This window comes from Doryrhamphus excisus, linkage group LG7, assembly GCF_037039965.1.
Source record: "Doryrhamphus excisus strain RoL-2023G ecotype Guam linkage group LG7, RoL_Dexc_Guam_v1.1, whole genome shotgun sequence".
NCBI lineage: Eukaryota > Metazoa > Chordata > Actinopteri > Syngnathiformes > Syngnathidae > Doryrhamphus > Doryrhamphus excisus.
This window is the reverse complement of record NC_136363.1, coordinates 16,267,662-16,293,440: the sequence shown is the minus strand read 5'-3', so window position 1 is coordinate 16,293,440 and position 25,779 is coordinate 16,267,662. Positions and strand designations below refer to the sequence as shown.

Here is a 25,779-nt window from a genome sequence, read left to right as displayed (position 1 = left end):
GGACACTGTGGGAAACGCGTGCCCCGGAACTATAAAATATAATAACAGGCAACTGGGAACGATCAATTTTGAAAGTAGAGGTTATACGTCTAAGTGCGAAGACCTAAATAAGATTCTATTGGAAGTGAGCTGAACTCGTCCTAACCCGATTTTACATGCAAATCGATGTGATCCTTCCAGTGAAGCTACACCGTGACAGACATGAATTGCAATGGACCAAGAATCACTAAACATATAGCATAGCATAGAAGTAGTTTGAATTATCAATTTCAGCACCTTTTCCATGTTTTGTAATGCACTACAGATACTGCCCACTAGATGGTGTTGTAACACAGCAAACACCTCCTCAGTCGAGCGATGTACGTGGTTAGTTTATTATTAGGGAAGGTGCAGGAATAATCTGGGAGAAGGAAGTGTGATAAGTTTAGTTAGAGGTCAAGATAAACAAGATAGCTAAAAGCTTTAATTTGCCCTTAAAAGGCTTGTAGGCTAAAGTGTATTAGTCGGCCAGCATGATTCACAGCATCCTGCATTAACTTTTTAGTAAGTTATCATCCATCACAAGGTAATAGTCTTCCATAACTCTCAGGGTAATTGAGATGAATCCCTCATTTCAATGACAAGTCTGCTTTTTAAGACCCAATTACTACTTTGAGTTCTCTGGCCCAGCAGATAGGAGGCTTTGGGCCCTGGGATGACACCACACACACACACACACACACACACACAGAGAGAGAGAGAGAGAGAGAGAGAGAGACATGGCTTTGGTCCAACAGGCGATGGATGTGGGCTATAGGTAGATTTATGACACGCACACAATCTTCATTTGTGGCTGGCCCAGTAATGCATCTGGAGGCCAGAATAGTTCTGCTCAGTGTTTCTTAACTGGATGGTTCTTTAATTATATGTCAGAGGCCATAAAAGCGAGGACAAATGTTTCCCCCACAATGCACTGCTCCACGTCCACATTATTTCACCACAAGCAACACTTGTGCAAAAAAGAAAAGTGGCTTTATTCATTTCCATACGCTCTTTTTTTTGTCGGTACATTGAACAATAGTAAGCTTCAACCATGTGACACATACACGCACACACACGCACAGGAAGGAAACTGTACAAATACTGAATAATACAAGAGAACATGTACATATTCACATATCCATCCTATCAGACCCTGCTAGATGCACACATTACACAACATGAGCTTTACTAATATTTGAAGAATTACACTTCACAGTCCCTCTCATCCTTGTATTGCCTTTTTATACGATTGTGTACTGTTTGATGCCACATCATCTTTGGTGAAAAAAAACACACCAGCACTTGTTTCATCACTTTACCTTAGCTAAAAGCAAACAATTAAAAGGCGTTGGGGGGGGGGTGCTTGTCCCCTCGCACTCACTCAGTCATACAGGCAAAAAGAGTAAGTTCAGTGCATGTTCTTTTTTTGCCAAGTCTTTCTTTTCGCCAATTTGAGTCCTTTCAGCTGAGCTCAAATCCGGCCGAGGACTCGATGGCATAGAGCAGCTTGTTCCTCATCTGCTGCTGGCTGTAAAACTCTGGCAGCTTGAGTAGGTTCATGCAGGTGCTGGCCGTGGGCAGGCGGTCCAGGTCGTTGCCGCCGTTGTGGATGCAGAAGGCCGGGTACAGCTCCTGTGGGACGGCCATCAAATGTTGGTGGTGCTAGTAGACATTTAGGAAATGTGCACAGTTTGACCCTGCAGGGGAGGGAAAGGTCCTTCCATGTTGTCTATCTGCAGACTGTGACATTGAGCGCTTCCATCACAAGCTGCAATTTTCAGTGAGCAAATACAGTTCAGCCCCATTAAACGGCTCTTGGGGGGCTTAGCCGTAACGAGGCCATTTTTCTGACAATTACCGTATTAAACTGTCGTTGCTTATTGAGAAGGTGTCATTACGGCGGCCATCATTTGAGAAAAAAAGTGCGTTTCCATCATCTTTTTTAAATGGCTTTGCCTGACAGCGCCATTTCTCCTCTAATGAATCCTGGGCTCTTTCACGACAGCTAATTAAGGCTGTGCTGGCTTCAGCCGAGGAGCGGGTCAGGGGCCGACCCCCTTGCAAATTAACGCCCCGTCCTGCCTGCAGAGGAGAATGTGAGAGGGAGCGAGGAGCGATAGGAGGAGGCCTGCATGCCGGCCAAAGTCAAATGGATTAAAAAGAGGAGGCTAAGCATCTCTTAAACCCCGTGAGGAGGTAACATGGGGATTTTAAAGAGTTTGGGTCCTTGATTCTGCAGCAGGACAGCCATAAAGTTTGCTTTACTAATGACAGTCATAAAACTATGACAGGCACGACGTATCCCCCAGGACATCTTCTGTATTCTCATACAGACGTGGAAGAAAGCACAGTGGAGCAGCTCAAACTTCCAAAAGTCCAATGCAACAGAATCACATGTTAAAATCGCAACTATCTTAGTCTATCATCTTTCAGCACAAGGCAGGAAATGATGTCATCTCAGTTCAAAAGTTCAGTCTGCCGCTGACTCCAGGATGACAATATTTGTCCAGACACAAATAGATAGATAAGTGTATAGATAAGACGTCACCATATCAGACCCGTCTTATCGGCCACGGATCACTTTGAGGTCTGCTATTATTGTTAGCACCGCAAACACATTAAAGTCACATTTCCTTCTATTTGACCTTTGCATTGCAAAACATGTATTGTTAGCGGACCACATGTTGGGGAGGACTGGTTCCAGACCCCTTCCCATAGGTCCAGGTGAGGCTGACTATGTCTTAACGGAACTTCTCAACCCTGTTCACAAGCTCAGGCTCCTTCCCCACCAGAGGAGGCCCATCTCACACTGCACCTGACCCCTTTGGGCCTCCTATGGGTGGTGAGAAGATAAGAAGAGAAGATACCTTGAAGCCCAGCAGAGGAGGTCTGGAGCAGCTGGTGACAAACTTGAGCAGCTTGCGCTTCTCCTCATCTGTGAAGCCTTCCACCACTTCCCAAAATATCTGAATGACGGGATGCGTGGACGAGTAACCACCTGGAGGACATGCAGGACATGTCAAGATTGACTGATCACAGCAGTCAGCGTGACAAAGAGTGTTGACATGAGCTGGCTCACCTGAGTAGTTTGTGAACTTTTTCAGGTCATCGAGACATATGGGGACGTGCGCTCCAGATATGAGCACCTGTTGAAACATAGCAGTTGAGTTTTTGTGGAGCTGCACGCAGGATGTGACGGTGATGAGACGACACCTGGATCTCCTGCTGGTCGAACATGCGCAGCCATTCCAGGTTGACCACGTTGGCCAGCCCCTGCCTGAAGGCCAGGCAGTGTGGTCGGATCTGCTTGTTGAGGCGGTAGTCGGCCACAAGGTGGATGTACGCGATGCGGTTGGCCGTGGTCACGGGTATGTCTTTCCCCCCTGCCTTCAGCTCCACCACCTGCGGGGACGAGAGACATTTTGAAGTGTCTAACAAGTAGCTAGGCCGCATCCTGCATTCTGGTTTAAAGGTTTCACAGTGCAAGGTGGATGGAATTCAATCACGGTGGGGGTAATTAAAATGTTATCCGGCAGATTAAAGGTGCAGCTCCCTGTGAGTGCCCACGGTTAAGTGCTTTTCTAAATATAGCCACACCAATGAACATCTGCTCCAATACAATTTGGCCCCGAGCTCTCTTTTCATTAGCTTTAGAGCAGTTAGCGCTTGATAAAATGTGCTCATCACGGTTCATAAAGGCGGCTTTATCATGACATCATAATGTCTGTGAGAGGACAAGAAACACCAGCGCTTCTCATCTTTTCATATCAGCACAGTTTAACAGCATGTGACGCCTGCAAACTTAAGAAGGACACATGTCATGCTGGCACTCGATCCCCAAATGAGTAATTGTGACCCCACCCACCCTCTCCCCACAGCATAACCTTTTGTACCAAACATCTATCGTCATTTGAGACCTGAAAATGCACAACTGAGTGGAAAAACATGCGCGGCCTCCAACTATTCTGGAGGTAAGCAATGTGTGTAATTTACCTTACAAGGCCCGCCGTGGCATACCTGTTTATAACGCTGAAAGCAAAATGGAGGAAAAGTGTGTGTTGGCAGTGCACTGTGTGAATAACGTTTTCTTTGGCATGTTCTGGTGCAAGGGTTGGGCGAGTGTGTCTATTGAGAGCAAACTAATATCAATAGGGGTTTCAAAGCATGAATTGCGGTTCATTATTCATGTTTAGTGATTTATTATTTGTTTTCATCGCACTGTATGCGGGTTGCCTTTTTGAAATAATTTAAGTATTTGGCTGCCCTTTTGTTTGAGTTTGTTTAGCATAGGCTTCCATTGCAGTTGGGAGGGCAAGGCGAGGAGCGACGAGTAGCGGAGCAGACATGAAAATGGAACAATATGTGAAAGTTGTTCCAATGAATGGGAAAGTTACATTTCAAAAAGGCCCAGACGGCACCACTGGTAAAGGCATAGTTTATATAGAGATGTGCTTTCACTAATATTTATAAAAAAGGAGTTTGCTTACCACCACACCAAAACAGCTCAGGTTTAGTTTTCCTGTTGTATTCATTTACAGTGCAGCCTTGACACATCCAACATGGTGGCCATGTTAACATATGGCTCACTGCTCGTTGCGGCTTCTATGTCTATCTTGCTAGCATGATAATGTTGGCATAGTAGCATTTCCTTTTGCTATTTTCATGGGTAGACATATACAAACTCTTAACACTATGTATCATGCTCGGTGTTGATATGGTAAAATTAGCACAGTAGCATTTTTTGCCGTTTTCATGGGTAAACACTTATCACTGTCACGGTGATAACATGTTAACATTAGCATGTTAGCAATGCTAGCATGCTAACATTAGCATAGTAGCCTTTTCAGCTATTTTCATAAGTAGACAATAGTGTGCTAGATGTCAGCATGCTAACATTAGCACCATTGCTAACATGCTAACTATAGCACATTAACATTGTTACCATGCTAACTATAGCACGTTACCATTGCTACCATGCTAACATGACCATACTAGCATTTTTTTGCCTTTTTCATGAATGTGAACTTAAGCAGACACCACTATCATGTTAGGTGTTAGCATGCCAACATAATTATACTAACATTTTTAGAGGTAGGCACTTATCCAGAAAATTTAGCATTATTATTCTAGGAATCTATGAAGATACAATAAAAGTAATATGGGGGAAAGCTATGGCAATTGGCGGAGGTCTGCGCCCTCCCGAGTGCTTTTCTAGTTTGAATTGTAGGTTTGGTTACTTAGAAGTCAAATGAAAGCAACTGGACTTTGATTTTCTTTTAAGAAAATCAAAGCCCGTTCTAGTGGGCAGTATCTCTAGTGCACTAAAAAACATGACAAAGGTGCTGAAATTGCTAATTCAGTTGGAAAGCAGAACGCTATTGCATATGACCTGAGATCCTCAAATGTAAGTTTCACCTCTCCAAGTTGTAGTCCAGGTGCTGTCACTCGACTCCTTTAAACTTTTTCTTCAAATATTTCTTGAATTTGTGTATAAAAATGTATTGCTCCAGAGGAGGAATGTGCTTGCAACATATTATAAAGTCGTTTTGCAAACCTGCCCTTTAAATATAACCAACTTAAGATGTTGTAGTTTGGGTCAGCACTTGTTGAGGGGTGTTGACACAAAATGGATATCTATTATTTGACTCAGAGACGTGGAATTGTACATGTAAAAAAAAGACAGTATCATCTTGTAGCAGTAACATTGGAGCGAATAAAAGCCGTATGAGTTCAACAGTACAGTCAGACATTACAACAGAGCTTTGTAAATGAGAGCGTCTGTGACGTCTAACAAAAGTGATGCTGATAAGCTTCAAGTCAAATGTATGTGGAATGAAATTTTGACTCATTCTTGTGTGTGCTCCAGCACAGTGGAGTGTGATTATGTGCTAATGTAGGAGAATTACTGTGGTTATCAGGCTTGGCTGGCTATCTGCGGAGGGCAAATGGAGGGCAGGCTGCTCCCGGGTGTGTGCCTAATCTTCCACAAATTGTTTTCCCTATGGTGTTTGCCAAAGCCGCATTGTGACTGCGCCATTTCAGGTGCTGTTTGAGAAGAGCTAATAAGACGCGTTAAGGCCCTGAGTAAACAGCTGGGAGCCCGGCCTTGCGCTTCAGGACCAGACGTGCCTGAGAGCCGCTGGTAGCTTCTGTCAGGCGTGCTGAGATCATCTCAGGAGGAAAAGGCTGCAGGGAACGGTCAACACTGTGGCTGCGTTCCCACAACTGCCACTGTGGCGACGTGCTTTATCTCAATTGGGCAAAAATGAATTATTAACGGCATTAAAAAAGGGGCCCACACACATAAATTTGCATGCTGCCTAAACGGGCTGCAGAAAAACAAGCTTACGCCAAATAAAGAGATTGTTTATGAATGTATAGAACTGCTGTGTTCCCAGTTACCTGAGCCTCTCCAAGATCGTTGTTGACCACGGTGAAGTTGAGGCCCAGCTCCTCCACGTCGTCCTCGTAGCTCTTGAGAAAGAGAAGGTTGCGGTACATCTCGGGGTCCAGCGATGCCAGGTGGTGGATGTCTACGTCCGCGCTGGTTCCCAGAAGTTTGGACAGGAAGAAACTGGCAAAGGGCAACTCCACCAGCATGTTCTCGTACAGAGCCTATAGAAAATGTAGCATTCAAGTGATAAGATGGTAAACTGTGCTGTCAAGAAAGTGACTGACTGCCTGCAAAACACAATCCATCTACAGCGCGCCAGCTTCTGCTTCACCCGTGTCTAACTTTATAAATGCCGATTCTCACCTTGACCTTAAATGCCATTAAGCAGCACAGGCGGGCAGGTGACTCATAAAAGCCAAAGCTAATGTACTGGAATAGTCGGAAAAAGAGCCCATTGGAGGCATTAAAATATGCACGTCTTTATAAATGATAGTGCTAAAAACCCTGACCGCATCAGCTAAATGGATTATAAATCTAGAGCATTTCCATAATGTATGCATCTTAAACACACACGCGCTCATAAATCAGGGCTATTTTCTAAACACAGGTTAATTGCACAACTTCAAACATTGTCTATTTTTTATGCAAAATAATCCACTTAGTATTTCTGTGGTGGCCCGTGCTGGTTTGAGAGCATATGTGCCGCGGCCCCTTGAAACCTATCAATAACACTCATGCCGGGAAGAGGCAGCACTCCCGCCGTGTTTTTTTCTCCAACGGCACTTACTTTATTTACGAGTATTTATTGCCAGAAATTGTGCCAAAATGACTCGGGACGTTAAGAATTAATTATTATGGCCCAGGCATTTTAATATAAGTGAGTGCAGTGGCAGCGCAATTAAAGCAGATCTCGGCGCCATCAGGTGGAATAAATGCCAACAACATTGCAGGTGCATTCTGTTTGCTGCCAAATAAATCCCTTAATTTACAACATTAGGGATCAATAAAATTATAATGCCTTTAAAACGCATCACCATCTATCAGAGGGGGCCGGACGACTGGAGGGTGAGGACAGAACTTGTCTCACCTTCACAGTTCGGGACCACAAAGGCGTGTCTTCATTAGAAGTTCATTTTCTTCCCATGAACACTCAAGTCGGCGACGAGCACGAGAAGCTGTTTTCACGTTTTGGGGCTTCAATCTTTGCGCCTGTCAACTCGCGCGACAAGTGAAGAAGAAGGATGACGCGCAGCCTCTATTCTGATCCTCAATCCCATTTCAGTGAGTACCCCCCAGACAAGCCACTCCCGCCGGTAATGCATCACCCCCCCACAACAATGGCACGCTGCAGACATTAATTAACAATATTAATCTCCCGTGTCCTTTGAGCAGGCGTGTGCACGTGCGTTGCACGGCGCCATGGCGGTGGTGATGCAATCCTAATCTATATAAAGTCTTTGCTTTTATCCGGGCAATAGCCACACTAAACAAGTATCAACGGGACGCTCAAACTTCCATTTTTATGGAGGGAGAAAGGATGTTGCGGGAGGGTTAATTGAATGGCCAACTAATTAATTCCCTGGCCTTTATTAATTGCTTGAAATGGAGAGTAGAGCATGGAAGGAGTCCAGAGAATCCATGGTTGAGTGTAAAAGAGATCAAAATGCTATTAGCACATGCTTTGAAGGCTTATTTATGTGCTGTCTGTGTGCTGGCTGATTTAGGAGCAGCCCAATGCGACGGCTACACAAACAAGAGGTAGGAATCATCTGCTAATGGAAGCCCTAATTGAGAAGCCACCGCTTGTCATGAGGTAATTCCTCTCTGGTTCAGATGATACCACACAAACACACACACACACACACACACACACACACACACACACACACACACACACACACAGAGTGAGGCATCACTAAAACCAAGCATTAAGGATGATTTCTATTAAATAGTCCCATCAGACGAAGGAAGGCTTCAGCATTGAGCTGATTCAACTTCTTGTCTAGCTTGAACACCTTTTTTGGAGAAATAAATTACACCAAGTTCTCCAAACAGTGCAGTTTCCAGAACAAACAGCCAGGGCAGCCTTGACAATGATTTAAACTTCACCTCAGCTCTCAAATCAAGCCTAGCTCTGTGGATAGCAAACAGCTCATCTAACTCAACATAGTCCACAATGGCCTGGAGCTTAGATTGATAGATTGGCTTCATTGGCTCCTTCTGGTGATGATTAGCAGAGCAGACGCTCACCTTTCCCAGGATCCTGCCCAGGAAGTAGTAGTGTCTCGTGAAGGATTCTCCCACCAGCATCTCGGCGGCAGGGTTGGGATACAGCAGACCCTCGTTGGTGGTCTTAAAGACACCCTGGTTGGGGTTGAAGCCCGACTTCAGGAGCTCATTGAGGAACTCCCGGAAGATACCACCGCCGTCAATGCCGGCCTCGTCCAGACCGTGAGCGTTCAGGAGGTGGACCCGGATTCTTTTCTTCAAGTCTGGTTCTGAAGAAACAAAAAAAAGACAAAACTTTAAGTGTCACTTTTCATAATGCAAGAGCTTCCCCGGGCATCCAGGTCAATGAAACAATGAATGTTATGAATACGGATGTTTTAAAAAGGCATAGGCATCAGGTTCAGATTTCAGCATTTTCCCATCCTCTGATTGGCTGACATCAGACAGCCTATGCCTAATACTCAAGAGTTACCTTGTGCGCTTGAATGCCTCGTCACATGAACAGCACATCACTTAATTGATCCACTGTAAGTCTTCCAGACTGGTGCTTATGAGTGTTGAGTATGCTGTATTTTATGTTTTGGTCATGTGATTAGATAAATATGGATTCTGAACCGCTACAAATGATGTTGTAGTGTAGTGGTTAGGAGTTGCTTAGAGACACTGCGTTTCCTGCTTTAGTTATAATGGTATTCATTGCCAGTTTGTAATGCCATGCTTATGCCTCTTATCCTAAGTTGGGTCGCGGGTATGCTGGAGCCTATCCCAGCAACGTACATGACAGCGGAGTGGGAGAAATGTGGCTTTTTGAACATATTCATGCGGATATAGTCATACAATACCACAGCAACAACATATAAATAGATTATACGCTGAATTTATCCTTTTAAACAGTTTTTTTCCTATTTTTTCCAATTCAGCAGAATATTCTAATCAACCTGTCTAAAAGGTCATCTTTGTGGATAATTTATGCGTCGTGATAAATCAGGCAGCTATAACTTCTAGACACATAAATGATATAGATCATGTCTTCATACTACTCTTTTTAATCAGACCGCCCCCGCTCAAGTGGCCTTTCCAATTCAAAACACAAAAGAGGTGACTTAAAATAATTGATTCTGCTTTTATGAGATCCATTAGAATAATCGCAACTACGATTATGCACTGTGCTGAAATCCAATCCTCAGCGCAAGGAGAGCAACTAACCTTGATTTCTACCTTGATCCTGGATATAAAGATTTTATAGGCCCTAACAAGAGTCTTAGACAGAGTGTGAACATTTACTGTGCCAGCATGAGCTCAAAAAACACCTTGCAACTCCTCCTCAAACTAAACGCAAAAGTCAAATACCGTTTTCTGGAGAGAGTTTGTCGTAGGCGTCTTCGTAGATGTAGTTGCGTCTGATGGTGACAATGATGCCGTTCGGGAAAGGCCCGTCTCCCTGCACGTCCCTTTTGTCGGCATAGATTAACCTCTGGAAGATCTACAACACCACATTTGAACATTTGCTTTAACAGGGTGATGATGGAGTGGAAAAAGGTGATTTTTTTTTTGCAGACATTATGCCCATAATATTAGGTCTAACCCGGGGGTGTCCAAAGTGCAAGCGAAATATATCATTTAACATGAAAAATAAATATAAAAAAATACAGGGAAAAATCTGCAGGATTTTTCATAGAATAAAGTCAAAACAACAGCAGAAAATGAAAAAAAACTTGTAATTTTTACAAGAATAAAGTAAAAATATTAACAGAAAATGTTGTAATTTTACAAGAGTAATGTTGTAATATTATGAGAAAAAAATAATGTCAATAGAGTAGAATAAAGTAAACAAACAGAACAAAATAAAGTTGTCATTTTCGGGAAAATGTGGTTGTGGATAAAGTAGAGAAAGACAAAATATTATGGGAACGAAGTCATAAGATCACAAAAAGAATTTTACAAGCAGAATGTTGAAATAGTTGGAAAATGTAAACAAAGAAACTGCAGAAATGGAAAAAAAAACTTGTAATTTTTACAAGAATTACAAGAATAAAGTCAAAATATTAAGTGAATAAAGTTGTATGCTCACTGGAACAAAAGGCGCAATTTTACAAGAATAAATTTGTAATATAATGAGGGACAAAGGTTATCAAAGTAGTATAGAGTTGAAATATAAAAGTGGTAATATTATGAGAAAACAAAATAAAGTTGAAATTTTGGGAAAACTAGATTGGGGAAAAATATGTCATTTAATTATAATATTTTAAAGTTGAAATATTTGGGGGAAAAAAAAAGTAAAATTTGGAAAAAAAACTAGCAAAGACCAAAGTTGATACAAAGTTGATATGGTAAAAAATGTGCCTGTAGAAATATAATAACCAGAGCGGTATTAATGTTTCTAATATGTTGCCCTTCTGACAAAACTTCAAGTAAGAAGGAAAATATTTCCTATTATTTTCCATATTGACCCTGATGTGTCAACATTACCTTGACTCGCTCCTCAAAGGGAACAACAAATGGGAGCTCAGTGAGGATGGCCAGATGTCTCTCCTCCGACACAGACAGCTGAGGAGGCTCCGAGCCCACTGCAGAGGGATACAAAAATCAAAACTTGCATCATCATCATCATTAGCATCCACTTCCAACCGGCTTGTTTAATTGGCTCATTTTCAGGCTTTCCATCCATTAAGCTGATGTTTGTTTTCTGTTCAATTCCAGATTTAGACGGTAACAAAAAAAATGCCACAATAGCAAAACTCCTCTACACCCTCCTCACTTAGCGTCCACTCCAGCTCAATTATTCTGCTCAATTAGTCAGTCTGATCTGCATTTTGCCATCAGCTTTCCATCTTTGAGGAGAAATATGGCCTCCGGGTGGTCAATACGCCGCTCGTTCATCAGCCGGGGGAGGTCTGTCCATTTAAGGAAATGAGAAAAGGCCGAGCAAACAGCAGGAGCAGATGTGGCTGAGTTCATCAGGTACTTTCACGCTAATTGAAATGAGTCCGCACAGCCTGTGAGTGACATTAGGGAGCTCATACACACATTGTCATCAGCTTCGTTTCACACCGTACATTCACACACATTTGGGCAGGCTGTGAGGGGGACAGGTATCATAATATCATAATTATTTTTACAAATTTTTTTACAAATTTGTGATTTTCTCACAGGCAATTAATGCTGTTTAACATTTGCAGCATTTCTAGAAATACTGGCTTTTCAACTGTATGATTTTCTGTGAATGCGTATCATTTTGCGCTGTTTCCTTTTGTATTTACTTTGCAGATCAAACAGGACGAAAGCTCAACATCCAAACTGGGTTGCGTGGATATGTTTGAGGTGGGCGGTTTGTTTTGTTCCCTTTTATGTTGTTACCACTTTCAAATAAACTCAGCGTACTGGCTCGTTTGTGTTGATGGGCTCACCTTGGTTGGGAATATTGTGTCATTTGGCTATGCAAGCCTCGTTTTCCCTCCTAATTTCGACTGTTACCATTGCTTCTTATGAAGCTCCACTATTTTGCTTTGTGTGTATGCTAGCAGCCCCGCCTCTCCCACAGAGACAGAGCGATCGCATAATTTACAAGGTCCCTCTGTGCAAAGTTGTTGCATCTAGGTGTTGAACCAACATATGTGCACATGGCCATTACCCCTAATTATTACAGATGATACTTTTTAATAATCAAGCAAACAATGAAGACGTGGTGGTACCGTCCAGTGTTGACTGAAGTGGTCCAATCCTGCCCATCCTTCTCGTTCGCCACACGTGTCTGGCTGATGGCACGTAGAGTTGGGTGACCTGAACATGGAGGGCAAATACACAAGCATTACTACTACTACTACTGCATTGTTTTGCGGTGGAATTGTGACAGCACCTTATCTGCCCGGATGTTGACTTCTTCGGACAGCCAGTGCCCTGCTGGACAGAAGGGTCGTCTGATGTCACGAGCTTTCAGCATTTTCACCAAGTTAGTGATGACCTGGCCAAAACATCAACATAGAAATCAGATTCCCGCCAGTTGGACAAGAGTGGTCAGAAAAGGAAAAGGGAGGGCAATTAAGGGAAGCAAAGCAATTTGAGAGTTAGGACATTAGCGCAGCGTTTATGAGGAGTATAAAAAAAGAATAGTCCAGCCCTGCCCTTGTTAATTAAGCCTTTTTAATTACTAACCAGGGCTACTGACATCAGCCATGGTATGAGAACACAAAGACACAGCATCACTTTGATTCCGGCAGAAGACTCTTTCTTTTCCGTACATCGATGTTAGCTTTCTTACCGATATCAGATATACCAATATTGTCTAGCACTTCATTGCTGATGCTGATATTGGCAGCAGCTCTTCCCTCCAACAAATGTCAGGTTAAAACAATTTCATAATAAACAATATTTGTGCAAAGTAAGCCAAATACAATATGCAATGTCAGTTAAATAGTAATTTAGAAAATCATGACCAGAGGTGTGGACTCAAAGCAGACTCAAATCAAAATTTTGGACTTTGGACTTGACTTGCCAATATTATCAAAGACTTACAACTCGACTTCAATGACTCAGGACTTCAGTCTAATGATTTGAAAATACTTTTTCAGAGACGGCGTTGAGTAAAATGTGTCCCCATTCATAGTATTCAAACTACCGTGATCTTATTATGTAATTTCCAGCAAGACCACATATTTTCCCTTTGAATCTGCCTAATTGAATGCACTGCTGGCTTATTATTTTGCTGCATGTACGCTTCCTGCAAGTGGCTCCCAGTGATTCTTCCCTGAGGAAGAATTGCTCCTGCCATCACCCATGATGACTGATACGGATATGTCATTTTTATGGCAGCATCAGTTGACCAATACTATCAGCCATCCCTAATAAATCCGTCGTAATTTCGGAGAATGTATAGCCAACTAATTATTGCCTGGCTCTGCTTTCATGAGCATGTTGCAGAAAAGCTTCTATGTTTGTCCCTCTGCTGCCATTTAACCTCACCTCAAGAAGACCCGTTAAATGAGTTCCTACGTCCCCCATAACAGTTACAGCAGGACCATTTCCATATAATGCTCGGGCCGGACCGTCCCAATCGAAGAGTTCTCTTCTAAAGCACATGATTTTCATAGGACGACAATCAATCCCGGCGGAATGCTGGGAGGCAACTGGAGTCGGCAATAATGGCAAGTGCAAAATGCTGTAAAAGGAGCGTGGCAATGGGTTCGGAGCGCGCTAGCCCCTGACTCCAAGAATGAATAAGCATTCCTTAATTAGCCCATCGGGTTAAGTGCAAGCCTTAATGGGCCTTTCCCAAACTCCGGCGTGACATCGTTCTCCAAACATGGCCAAGAAGAAAGTTCCATTAGCAATATTAATACAAGCTTAGTTGATCATTTTCATTCAATTAACTTCCTTCAATTAAATAGATAGCTCGACAATGGAGGCGATAAAAGATGGGGAGGGACGGCTGATGACACCAAGCAAACATTAGCGTGTTAGGGGTCAGCGGCGTTAAACCGACTGTAAATCCCACCGTTCAATTTGGAAAATGCACTTTCCCTGCTCCCCACTTCTTTAATGGGTCGTTTTAGCTGACAGGAGGCCTTTGAGCAGGTTCTCAGGTATTCGCCCCTGTGGTCGCTTTCAGATAATCACGTCACCACCTTCTCCTTTTTGGAGAATTGAGACGCACAGTGAGGAAAAAGACATACTTTCTGGGTAAATGCCCGAGTATGTTTGGTAGATAAGGAGGGAGTGTGGTTGCTGCTGTTGAGAGCTACTAAAATGTGCACAAGCATGCAAACACACTGTTGATGTGTTAAGGTAGGCAATGAAGCTCCAAAGGAGCATCATCATCTCTGTGGATCTCATCAGGATGCTACTTTCATACTGAACAGGCTGTTTTATCAAACAAACCAAAATAGCCTTATCTTATTTACCTAAAGCTATGTCCAACCAACGGGTGTTGGTTTCATTTTGTGCAGCGGTAGACAAGCATGATATTTGTGGGGCTCCTTTTAAGCAAGCACTGATTTTAAAGATAATGTACACGTCATTATATAGTCCCTTTATTAGAGCCCCGTAGACATGAAATAATGTCACCTTTCCCCTCCTATTCTTTGTTTACACCACACTGCTAATGCAGAGGATAAGGGATCACTGCAAGGACCCAAGAGACGGCCACAGCATTAAGCACAGCATGCTAGCGAGCTAACTAGTTAGCCTCCAATTTATTTATTCTACACTTAAAGGGTTTGAAACAGAGTAGGTGAGAAGGACAAGGTAAAAAGCCAAAAACCTACCACTTCAACAAGAAATGGGAAGGGAACTACTAGGTCATGTCATATCAATGTTTTGTGTCAATACTGATGCTTAGTGACCACAATACTACATTTGAATTGTATTTCAATATATATATTTTTTACAAATAATAGGAGACTGTCAACTATGAAATCATTTTGACAAAAAAGGGCGCAGCGCAACTGTCTAATATCTCAATATATTGACGAATAGATGTGGTCGAGTCAGCTGTGGTTGATTTTTCATGCTTCTGATTGGTCAAAATGCCCATAAGAGCCTGTGAATGTGTGGAGATAGCCTTAATAACATGCTTACAATTTCTCACCTGCTCTGCATCACAAGTGAAGGAGCGATGACATTCATTAAATGACATATTTATTTTGACATTGTTTATTGGCTCCTATTATGAAGGTTTACCAAGGGGAAACACTGATGAGCCGAGCGGATTCTTTGAAAATAATCCTACATCCCACCTTAAAGAGCTGTACCCAACGTTTCTGCTCGGCCTGAATGCGCTGCTGAACTTCAGTGTTAGTCTTGACGCCCACGCTGCGGAAAGCCGCCATGTACTCCTCGCGATGCTCCGTTTTGGTCTCGGGGTAGGCCAGCTTGATGATGCCCAAGCACGCATCCCTCAAGCAGCGAGACAGAGTCACCAGCTCCGACAGAGTGAAGGGCATCATGGAGGACTGCGTCTGACCTGTTCAAGGGGGGATGAACATGCTGGATGGACCGATAACCTTTTGCTGGCATAGATGTAACATACCTTCCATTTCATGGCCAAAAAACTCGCTATCATGCACAGAGATAAGGGAGTGGCTGAAGAGGGAGCTGAAGAGGTAGAAGAGAGGAATGATGCGATTGGAGTCCTCATACGACATGGGGGACCCTCTGGAGATCAGCTGCAGCAGTGGAACCATGGAGCTGAGGCAGGAGGGAAAGAAGAGGACATTTGTTTAACTTACAACGCTGCAAACAATCCGAGTCCGATCCTTCAAGGCTCACCCGGTGATCATTTTGGTTGTCATGGAGGTGATCAGGTACCAGAGATGCCGCAGGAAACGTGCGTTGAAAGCTAAACTGTAGAGAAGTCTGCGGGAAAACAAAGATGTCGACATTCATCATTGGGGGTGAATAGCTGTGCTTTAACAAGGCAGTGACAAAAGTCTACAATGACTGAGCGTCTGCTATGTCTGCTCTTAACTTTGGCCTGTTAAGCAGAGAGGGTGCAAGCAAAATAAATGACTCTGTTAACTAACATTTCCTTCATGGAATTTTCTCTGCTCTCCTTTTATACCTCACCAGGGCCAAGAGGAGATGAAATGAGCCATTAAGCTTTATTTAGGCGAGGCCCCTTCCATTAGTAAACTAGTTGCTGGCCAAGGGTACCCAGCTCGGGTCATAAACAGCCCCATGGCTTCCTGCTGGAGCCCCATTTAACTTAATGGCCAGGGGATCAAGACAATGGAGGGGGAGTGGTGAAGGAGAGGGGGGGATACTCGCTGTGACCTCACAGTGCCAAAAGCGTTTCCACGCTCACAGGGAATGACATGATAACACAGAGGAGGGCCTCGCATACCTCGCTTCCAAAAGGCTATGGCACCCAGGTGTGAAACTGTCTTTGTTCAAGTCTGTGTATGCTCCTAAACTGCATGGCTTTTCACACCGTGGGCAGGTGACAATAGTGTGGTAAGTACACAAAGCAGGCGTCCAGATGAACCTGTATATAATAGGTGAAAGCCACACAAGTATGCTTTGCTTTAATGGAGCATCATCAGGTGGAGGAAAGCTCAAAAAAGAAAGCAAAAACCATTCTAAACAAGCCGAGCCGAGTGAACGACAGATACTTGAAAAATGGCTTGCGGCCACCACGTGCCATCTGTCAGCGGTACAAGGCTCAGGAGAGAAGCTGGGAGTGGTGCAGTGGGCTCATAACAAGTGATGCGGGTGTTTGATTGAAATGGGAAACAAAGCACTAAATGCCAGCTGACACGCTGATTTATGGTCTCTTTTCAATCATGGAATGAAGCGCTAATAAACCAAGTCAAGGCGTGTGGCTGTGTTTGTGTGATGAATCATGGCCAGATCATTTCATTTGGGTGCTGATGAAAGAATCTGGGGTCAAGCTCAGCATCCAGGCTGAACTAGATCCCGCCCCCGTGTGCATTTGGTGAACTCTTGTATGAACCCCACTGAAATCACGACAATGACATGATGCGCTATGTGGGATGAGATCTTTTGGAGTATCCAATGCTAGCAATGGCAGCCTATAGATATGTGCGCATCATTACAAAATTACCTCTGATGTATTTGGGTGTAGCCATGAGTCATGTTACTGCTTTTTAATTGGGCTAAACCCAGAGACTTTGAAGGTATTTATGAAAAACGCACGGCTGGCAAGACAACCGGAAACCACTTTTTTCCTTGCGGATCAGAGCAGTAAATCAAGGCCGGGATGCAATTTGCTCCCCTAAGCCTCTTGTAAAGCTATCCCGTCCACTCCTGCAGTGATTAATCTTTCTCAGAGAGCTAATTATTTTGTACAGATATCCAATAATGATGGAAGACGTAGGGGAGGATTTATGAGAAAAGTGGCGGGAAGGAGGACGCCGTAAAATTAAGAGCACTTTTTTGCACCGGAGAGGCAAAATGCTTATTTAGAATAAGAAGAGACAATGGTCTCTAGTGTTAGTCATGCTATAAAAAAAAGAACAATTATTGATAATTGATTGTTTCAAATGCTTTATCCCGGCAAGTAAGCACAGTGTCAATCTGCACACACACAAGTACAGATGATGGGCTTTTACTAATGATTAACTAGAGCAGCTTGACCAAGCATGAAACCTCAAACGCATGCAGGCAATCGGCACCTCTGACATCCTGGCCCTAATGTAATCAGGCCCCCTGCAAGAGGTAATTGCCCTCATCCAGCACTGACAGCTTCACTGACATCTTCTGCTTCTTCCGCTGTTATAAATGCCAGCGTGCACGGATCGCTGATGCCTGCCTGCCTTTTCTTCCATCGTTATTTACATCACTGCTTACAGTGCAGAAACACATCAAGATACAGTTGTGCTCTCACTTGGAAGCTGATCCTGGACAACAAGTAACAATGAACAAAATACACTTTCTTGCCATGTTAGCATACATGGAAATGTGATCCCCATCTGCACCAATAATGGGGTCTCCTAAATCACACCCCGCACACACCAGAGTAGTTATTGTTCAACCTAACTGAACAGGCAAAGAACCGGGAGCGCACCTGACTTTAGGAACCAGGAGACGATGCTGCACCATGAGCGTGTGACAGATGGAGGCCATCATGGTGAAAACCTCCTCGCTAGCCGAGTCTCTCCATACCAGGTTGAGCAGCATATTGGTCTGCTGTTTGGTGTCCAGCTTGTGCACGCATTCGTCTGTGATCAGCTGCACGGAGATGCGACTGTCATCCTGATCATGCAGGGAGAAACGTGTGACATACAGGCCAGTATCATCATTACATTGTGGTATCAGGCCTCTGGTCGCCTCCACACAATCAAGCCGACATACCTTCACGGGCGGTGGATGGACGTTCGCATCATCATCGTCCTCTGAATCGCTGCTCACCTCGGGCCTGCTGCAGGTCTCAGTCACGGGCAGCAGAGGCAGAAGCGTCTGCAGGGCGCGTAAATACAGCAAGAGGCCTTCCTCCGATAAGGAGCCTATCAGCACAATGTAATGTAGGCCATCAATGTTGCATCATGCTAGCAATCATCTCTACTATGGTAGGGAACTATAGCTCGTAAAATTGCATCTTTTTTTCTTGTTAGAATATGACTTTATTCTTGTAAAATGTCTGCTGTTTCTTCTGTTGCATTAGTAAAAACAATGTTCCAACAATTTCTAAAAATAAAGAAATAAGTATTTTTACAAGATTAAAGTGAAGAGGATAAAGTTGTGATCTAATGAGAGCAAGTCATAATTTCACAAAAATAAAGTAATATGATGAAGAAAAATTTGCATAAAATTGAAATATTAAAGAAAAAACATTATTTTTTTAAACCGTAATATTATAAGAAACAACAAAGTTGCAGTTTTTGGAAAATTAGGTTGAGTAAAGGTTATATGATGGGGAAAAAGTTCATACTATCACAAGAAAAAAATGTACAAGACAAAAATCAGAAATATTTTCAAAAATGCAACAGCAGAAATAGCATAAACAGCAGAAATTTCACAAGAATAAAGTCATATTCTAACAAGAAAAAAAGTTTACATTTTTGGAGAATAAACTTACGTACTGAGTTGACAAAAACACATTTTTGTCTTAATATGATGACAAACAAAACAATCATTTTTGGCAAATTACCTCAGGGAAAAGATAATAATATTACAATGATAAAGTCAAAATATAATGGGAATAAAGTCATAATATGAAGAGAAGTTGAAATAGTGTGATTGGAAAATCAAAAAACCTCAGAAAACTATTTTTTTTACAATAAAGTCAAAATATTAAGACAAAACAGTTCTAATCCAATGTCACAATTTTACAACAATAAACTATCCATCCATCTTCTATGCCGCTTATCCTCACTAGGGTCAGAGGGGTATGCTGGAGCCTGTCCCAGCCGTCTTTGAGCGGGGTACACCCTGAACTGGTCACCAGCCAATCACAGGGCACATATGGACAAAACAACCTTTCACACTCACATTCATACCTATGGGCAATTTGGAGTTGCCAATTAACCTAACATGGGAGGAAACCGGAGTGCCGGGAAAAAATCTTCCCAATCTCCTGACTGTGTGGCCTACATACTAACCACTCGTCCAACGTGCGGCCCACAATAGGCCCCAAATTGGTGATGAACACATTTTAGGGTCTTGCTTTACTCCTCTCACAATGTTTCTCTCATCGACTGCTGTTGTTTTCCTTGGTATACATGTTGAGTACTTGTTAGTACACCAGTGGTTTCTTCCTTCTTCGGGACTTTCCAAATAGTTTGTGCAATGACTGGTTGAGTTTCCTCTCCTCTCAGATTCACAATTGCTTGTTTTTCACCTACTGTAAATACAGCACTCTGGTTTTCATAGTTTTCACCTCTAAATGCAGTGTCCACAGGCAAACCATATCCTACCCAATGACTGATATTTACTGTTGATAAGTGAATTTTACAACAATAATGAGGAAATTAGGTTGGGGGGAAAAGTCAGAGAATAAAAATACTTGCTATAATAATACTTTAAATAAAACTCAAATATCTACAGCAAAAATAAAGAAATTTGTATTGCATTGTACTGTATATTAGATGTATTAGACTGTATTAGCTGTGTAGGTGTCCCTAATGAAGTGTACCATGCAAAGACCCACCTAAAGAGTTCTGGCCCGCAGAAAGGACAAAGTAAAATATCCAGGGGGCCTGGCTCTGTGCGCCGTGGGAGGAGGTGACTGTGCCCTGAAGGGAGCTCAGGAAGGCCTCGAACGGGAATGCAAGACGTGGGTCCGACAGGGCCGGGATAAAAAAGTGAAAGATCTGCTCGGTGAAAGGTGCAGAAATAAACTCCTCAGTGAAGGCACCAAAGACAGAGTCCCTGAAAGACAAAAGAAATGACATTTTCTAAAACTTTGAATGTGAAGAGAAAGCTTTCAATCTGAAGCTGAGGTGCACACTTGACGATGTAAGCACTCGGCCATTATCTCTCCAAACAGAACTGTGACTGGGTGGCTCACATCTGGCGCCCACACCCACAGTCACATCATTAGAGGTCACACTCGTAGTGTTTACACAACTTTCTCATTCCTGCCTTGCTTTTCTTCTGTGAAGAAAAGCAATTTGGTCATAAGAATGTCTCTAACTGAAGGCAAATATTCTCCTTGGAGGGGAGCGAACATGATATGTGGGCGGAGGGTGTTTTACAGCTTGTTGTAAATTGACTTGACTGTTGACTCCGAGACACGAACAAAAAAGCTGCTGTTGTCAGTCTGATCAGGATGTTTAAAGAACAGCACAAGCAATCCACATCATCAGTGACAGAGGCTGAGGAAAAAAATGCTGTTGTGACTAATGTTCTATAATCCACATCATCAGTGACAGAGGCTGAGGAAAAAAATGCTGTTGTGACTAATGTTCAATCAGAGAGCTTGTCGTACCTTGCGCCAGCTGTGCAGGAGGAGTAGCTAAAGTGCAGAGGTTTGAGGATGTGCTCCAAGAGTGTGCTTGCCAGAGGGATGGATGGAGAGTCCGTATATTCCAAACTCGAAGGGAGTCTGTGATTCACAAGAACGTACAGCGACCTGTAGTAACCTGACAATAAAAACAACACACATATTCTCATTATTATTCATTACTGGCCTCAATAAACCAATACAATCCACTCCACTCTGTGTGTAGTCTGTATGTTCACCCCCACAGTCTATAGCCTTTAAACTCGTATTGCCCAATATAGTTGTGAGTTTTGCTATTAATGTCCTCCCTAGGGAAGTTGAGTGGCGGGCAGACAGGAAGTGATGTCATTGAGTCTAAACTTGGTGTGGGTTATGGCCTCAAAAGTAGTCTGTGTTTTTATTAGGGATTATTGACTATTATTCAAACCTGCAGTAAGTCTGTTGTGTCGGCCATTAAATAATATTACTGACACCTTGTGACCAGTGTAGAGTATTACATATTTTTGAATGGATCTTTTCAATGACTTATATTTGTATTTTAGTTCATTTAGCCATTTTATGCTTGAAAATGTTTAATTTAGCCTAAAAAATACTTGACAATTGATTAAATATGCATATGTTTTGATAAAGAATAGGCCATATTCAACCACAACATTGCAGGATTTCTTAATACTATTTTAAAAAACTATGATAGAGTGAAGCCGTAGTACAGGGTAGTCAGCTGGGATAGGCTCCAGCTCACACACGACCTTTATGACAAGAAGCACAATGGAAACTGGAAGAGCAAATATTTTAAATATTCTATTTGTTATGGTTTCTTTTCTGGTCTGTCAAGTACTGTTATTAACATTGTTATTGTCCACATTTCAACATTTTTATGTGACTTACCCACCCCATTCTAAGTACTCCTCTTCTTTACATCAACAAATGAAAGTGGTTGCTTCCTCACCTTTCTGTACCATGTAGTGCAAAATCTGTTCCACCACAGAGTTTGCATCCGTCAAGACAGGAAGGTAGATTTTCTCAGAGGAGAAGATTTCTAGCATCCGCATGGGAACTGCCACATTGAAACTGTCGTCAGCGCAGTTCTGAAGGAGTCTGACGGTCCAGAAAGAGGTGAAAAGACACATTAACCACCTTGCCTACATGTGCCATCATTTGATATAAAGGTACCTGCAGCAGAAGCCTAGTATCCTCTTGATCTGAAACATACATGTCTGTCTGTTTGAGCCCAACAGCAGCTTGACAAACTGACTGTTGTGTTTCACCAAGTTCTGACACAACCAGATCTGCAAAGGCACATTAACAATGTAGCAAACAATGTAGTATGGAAGAGAGAATGGCAGCTCTTCTCACCAGTCTATGTGTATCCACACTCTGTCTGTAGAAAAAGATGAGCTGTCTTGATAAGAGGCAGAGGGTGGTGGCTTCCAGTGCTTGCTGGCTCACTTGTGTCTTGCTGACACACTCGTCAAAAGAGGCCCTCTGGATGGCGTACTGCACAAAACATTGATACACTGATGTTCAGAGGCACAAGTTGTTGCCACAAACACGACCATACAGTATATCCATACCTGTCGTTTCAGGTCTTGGTAGCCACGTACGTAGGACTGAATGATGATGGCATTCTTCAGTCGTTTTCTATCATCCTGACACACGAAAAACAATATCACAGCACATTACGTTTAATGCAAAATTTAAAACTACTTTCTGTCATGGACTTCTTATTGAGAAGTGGCTTGTAAACATATTACTTACCTCTCTTTTCCGTCTTTCCTCTTGAGTGCGATGCAACAGAGATGCTTTCTCCTCCTACACACAAAGCAAAAGACACATTTCAGGATTATTTGGAAAAACTTGATTTCATGGACGGCTGCACGGCGGAAGAGTGTTTAGCGCACGGGCCTCACAGCTAGGAGACCAGAGCTCAATTCCACCCTCGGCCATCTCTGTGTGGCGTATTCATGTTCTCTCGTGCATGCGTGGGTTTTCTCCAGGGACTCAGGCTTCCTCCCACTTTCCAAAAACATGCTAGGTTAATTGGCGACTCCAAATTGTCCATAGGTATAAATGTGAGCGTGAATGGTTGTTTGTCTAAATGTGCCCTGTGATTGACTGGCGACCAGTCCAGGGTGTACCCCGCCTCTCGCCCGAAGACAGCTTGGATAGGCTCCAGCACCACGACTCTCATGAGGATAAGCGGTAGAAAATGAATGAATGATTTCATGGCGTGTGACATCTTACCTTCTTGCTTGCTCCTCCAAGTGATACCTTGGGTCTTGTCTTGAACTCGCCCTCGAAGCTAAACATTTTCAGCGTTATCCCATTGACTGATTCAGATTGTTGGTGACTGTTCAGACTTATTTCTGAAAGACAAAGTGGTTTTTTTAACAGTGAGACGGCAAACTGAAACCGGCGAACATGGATGGACGCTCGGAACTTGATAAACACGCAGCTAATCTATTCCAAATTACAACAGCAAGTCGTTATGAGGTTAACAGCATTTAGCCGGCAGCAAAACGTGTCTCAACGTGATCGTTATCTGCTGGACTTGAAGTTATTCGCATGGCAGCATCACTGTAGTACTAAACAATGCTTAAGCTAGCCGGCTTCTTAGCTAGCTAATGACTCAGCAGCTTATAGGCGCTAAACTCGAATATCTAGTTCTATTCATCCAATATGTTAGGATTTGAGCGTACAGTGAGTATATTTATGACACGTCTCAACCACATTGTCACACATGTTTGAGTCGCATGACTTTGTTGACGTTAGCAATGAAGCTATCTGGCTAGCTGAGGAGATTAGCACTCGTCCAGGCTACCTTCACGGTGGGCTGCCCCTTTTGATTTCTCGACTATTACTCCCAACACATAACTATGGACCGCAACCCGACAACCTTTGAAACGTTTACCTTTGACTTGAGAATTATGCGAGTGAAACAGTAATGTTCTGTAGTTGTTTTAGATTAATCCAACGTTTTATTTTTCTTCTCAAGTCAACACAACACCGGGAAGAGTAGACCAAAATACTTCCGCTTCCTGTTACGTCACGGGAGCTGATTGGGCAACGCGCGCGTCAATATTAAATTGTTGCCTTCGCTTACCAGAGAAAAGTGGTAAGTTTTGAATTTGAAAAGCACAACGAGGTAACTACAGTCTTGATGCCGAAGATAATTCTTTGTCTAGTATTATTATTGTTTGTGTACTCAGAGGTGTTTGTAATCTTTATTAACGTTAAATTAGCCTTTCTGATCATCTGTTAAAATTTGAATAATTATCTTTGTACATACTTATTAAAGTGAGGATAAGGTAAAAAAAAGTGTGCAATTACCGTGGAAGATATTCATTTAAGCCAATACAATAGTTGACGTGTTTACAGTGTTTACATTTAAGCCAATTGTAGTCTTTAAAACTCATGATTTCATTAATGATAATCTATTATAATCTATTTTTATTTTTGATTTGTTTTGTCGTTTTTACATTTACTGCTGGAGTGTTACTATTTAAATATATATTTTTCTTAATTAATGAATTGCGCACTTTGCTCAATATCAGACTGGCATTTTTATTTAAAATTGATTTCATTTTTAAAAGCACTTGGTGCCAAGAGAAGCGATCATCTTTCCTGCGATTAAAAGCGACTTTCCATAATGATTGTCATGAATATATCAAGTGAGTCGTTCAGGGACATATGAGCTGCGTGAATGACGAAAGGTTTGAGGTGTTGCTTCTTCTTCTTGATCTTGTGATGAAAAAAAGGGGCGATCAATCTGGTAAATGACTCCATATTTCACTGCGGCTTTAATAGAAATATTCATGCTGGGTCCCCCCGCCCCCTGCCCCCGCCCCGCCCCATCCCCGTTAATGAAATTACAACGATGAGAGACTGTTTTAAAAATCTTATTTTATATAATAATACAAATTCAAATAATAATAATGATAGAAACAATCATCTGACAGTCCTAATTAATTATGGTTGTTGAATAAAAAAATATTGAAGAGATTTTGGTGTGTATGTGTGTGTGTGTTGAAGTGTGTGTGTTATCCTCCCGTAATGGCTGCTGACGATCAGGGTGCACAATTAAACGGCGATACTTTAAAGCTGACTTGTTGATTTCCCCCGAGCAAATAAAACGTCCCCCTCGCTGATGAATTGACCAAAACTAATCAGCTTTATTGGTAGACAGGTTAAGGCCAACGGGGTGTCAATAATTCTCATTTTGACCTCCCTCTTCCATTAAGTTTAAGTGGCTTATTAGAGCCGAGTCACCGGGGCCTATTACATCTCCTTCTTCATCACAATTACAGTTTGTGCAGCAGCAAATTGGGATTACATTTGACTCATTTGGACACTTGCTTCATATCCTTGCTTTTTTCTGCTTGCTGCACTGCTGAGCCTCTTGCAGAGGTCGAGGAGGGTGCAGGGGGCTAATTGATGTGTGCATGCAGTCTGTCACCTTCAGCCTTTTAGGACGACGACAGCAGGACAGCTTTTACTTCAATTTCCCTCTTGGCCTCCTCCCATGCAAACACGTTGATGACACAACCCCAACTTCAACATATTCTTCCAAACGTCACTTTTTTGGGGATTTTGTGTGATTTCATATGGATGCCCGTTACCGCCACTGAAGGAAACAAACATCCCATTGGTGAGTCATAAAAAGTCATAATTATGAGATTAAAAAAGTCAAAATTATGAAATAAAAGTATGAAATTATGAGATAGTGTGATAGTGTGAA

General features: G+C 42.6%; 1 protein-coding gene and 1 long non-coding RNA gene across 3 annotated transcripts; one reads left to right on the top strand and one right to left on the bottom strand.

The window, feature by feature from the left end:
• Positions 1–919: 919 nt before the first annotated feature.
• Positions 920–24,102, bottom strand: ube3c (ubiquitin protein ligase E3C). The gene is made up of 24 exons (XM_058060415.2): positions 23,953–24,102; positions 23,286–23,407; positions 22,800–22,853; positions 22,616–22,690; positions 22,398–22,538; positions 22,215–22,330; positions 21,991–22,139; positions 21,027–21,180; positions 20,247–20,467; positions 18,452–18,603; positions 18,165–18,352; positions 15,908–15,994; positions 15,669–15,826; positions 15,376–15,602; positions 12,501–12,605; positions 12,337–12,424; positions 11,114–11,211; positions 9,995–10,127; positions 8,666–8,913; positions 6,424–6,636; positions 3,235–3,423; positions 3,101–3,167; positions 2,889–3,019; positions 920–1,653 (listed from the first exon to the last, which is right to left on the bottom strand). The coding sequence occupies exons 2-24, from the start codon at positions 23,349–23,351 to the stop codon at positions 1,483–1,485; spliced, it is 3,231 nt and encodes a 1,076-aa protein (XP_057916398.2). The 5' UTR covers positions 23,352–23,407; positions 23,953–24,102; the 3' UTR covers positions 920–1,482.
• Positions 7,848–12,029, top strand: LOC131108950 (uncharacterized). Of its 2 annotated transcripts, XR_009120606.2 has the most exons (4): positions 7,848–8,056; positions 8,140–8,228; positions 11,133–11,605; positions 11,912–12,029. It is a non-coding gene; the product is annotated as an uncharacterized LOC131108950 (long non-coding RNA). The 2 variants fall into 2 exon arrangements; XR_009120605.2 differs by lacking the exon at positions 11,912–12,029 and having other exon boundaries at positions 7,851–8,056; positions 11,133–11,849.
• Positions 24,103–25,779: the final 1,677 nt, after the last annotated feature.

Bases quoted from the DNA above. Each gene is read 5' to 3' on its own strand.
- ube3c (XM_058060415.2), bottom strand. From the start codon at position 23,351: ATGTTTAGCTTCGAGGGCGAGTTCAAGACAAGACCCAAGGTATCACTT. The intron at 22,691-22,799 runs GTAAGTAATATG...TTCGTGTGTCAG, and splicing joins AGGAAAGACGGAAAAGAGAG to GATGATAGAAAACGACTGAA. The intron at 6,637-8,665 runs GTGAGCGTCTGC...CATTTTCTATAG, and splicing joins TGGGCAGGATCCTGGGAAAG to GCTCTGTACGAGAACATGCT.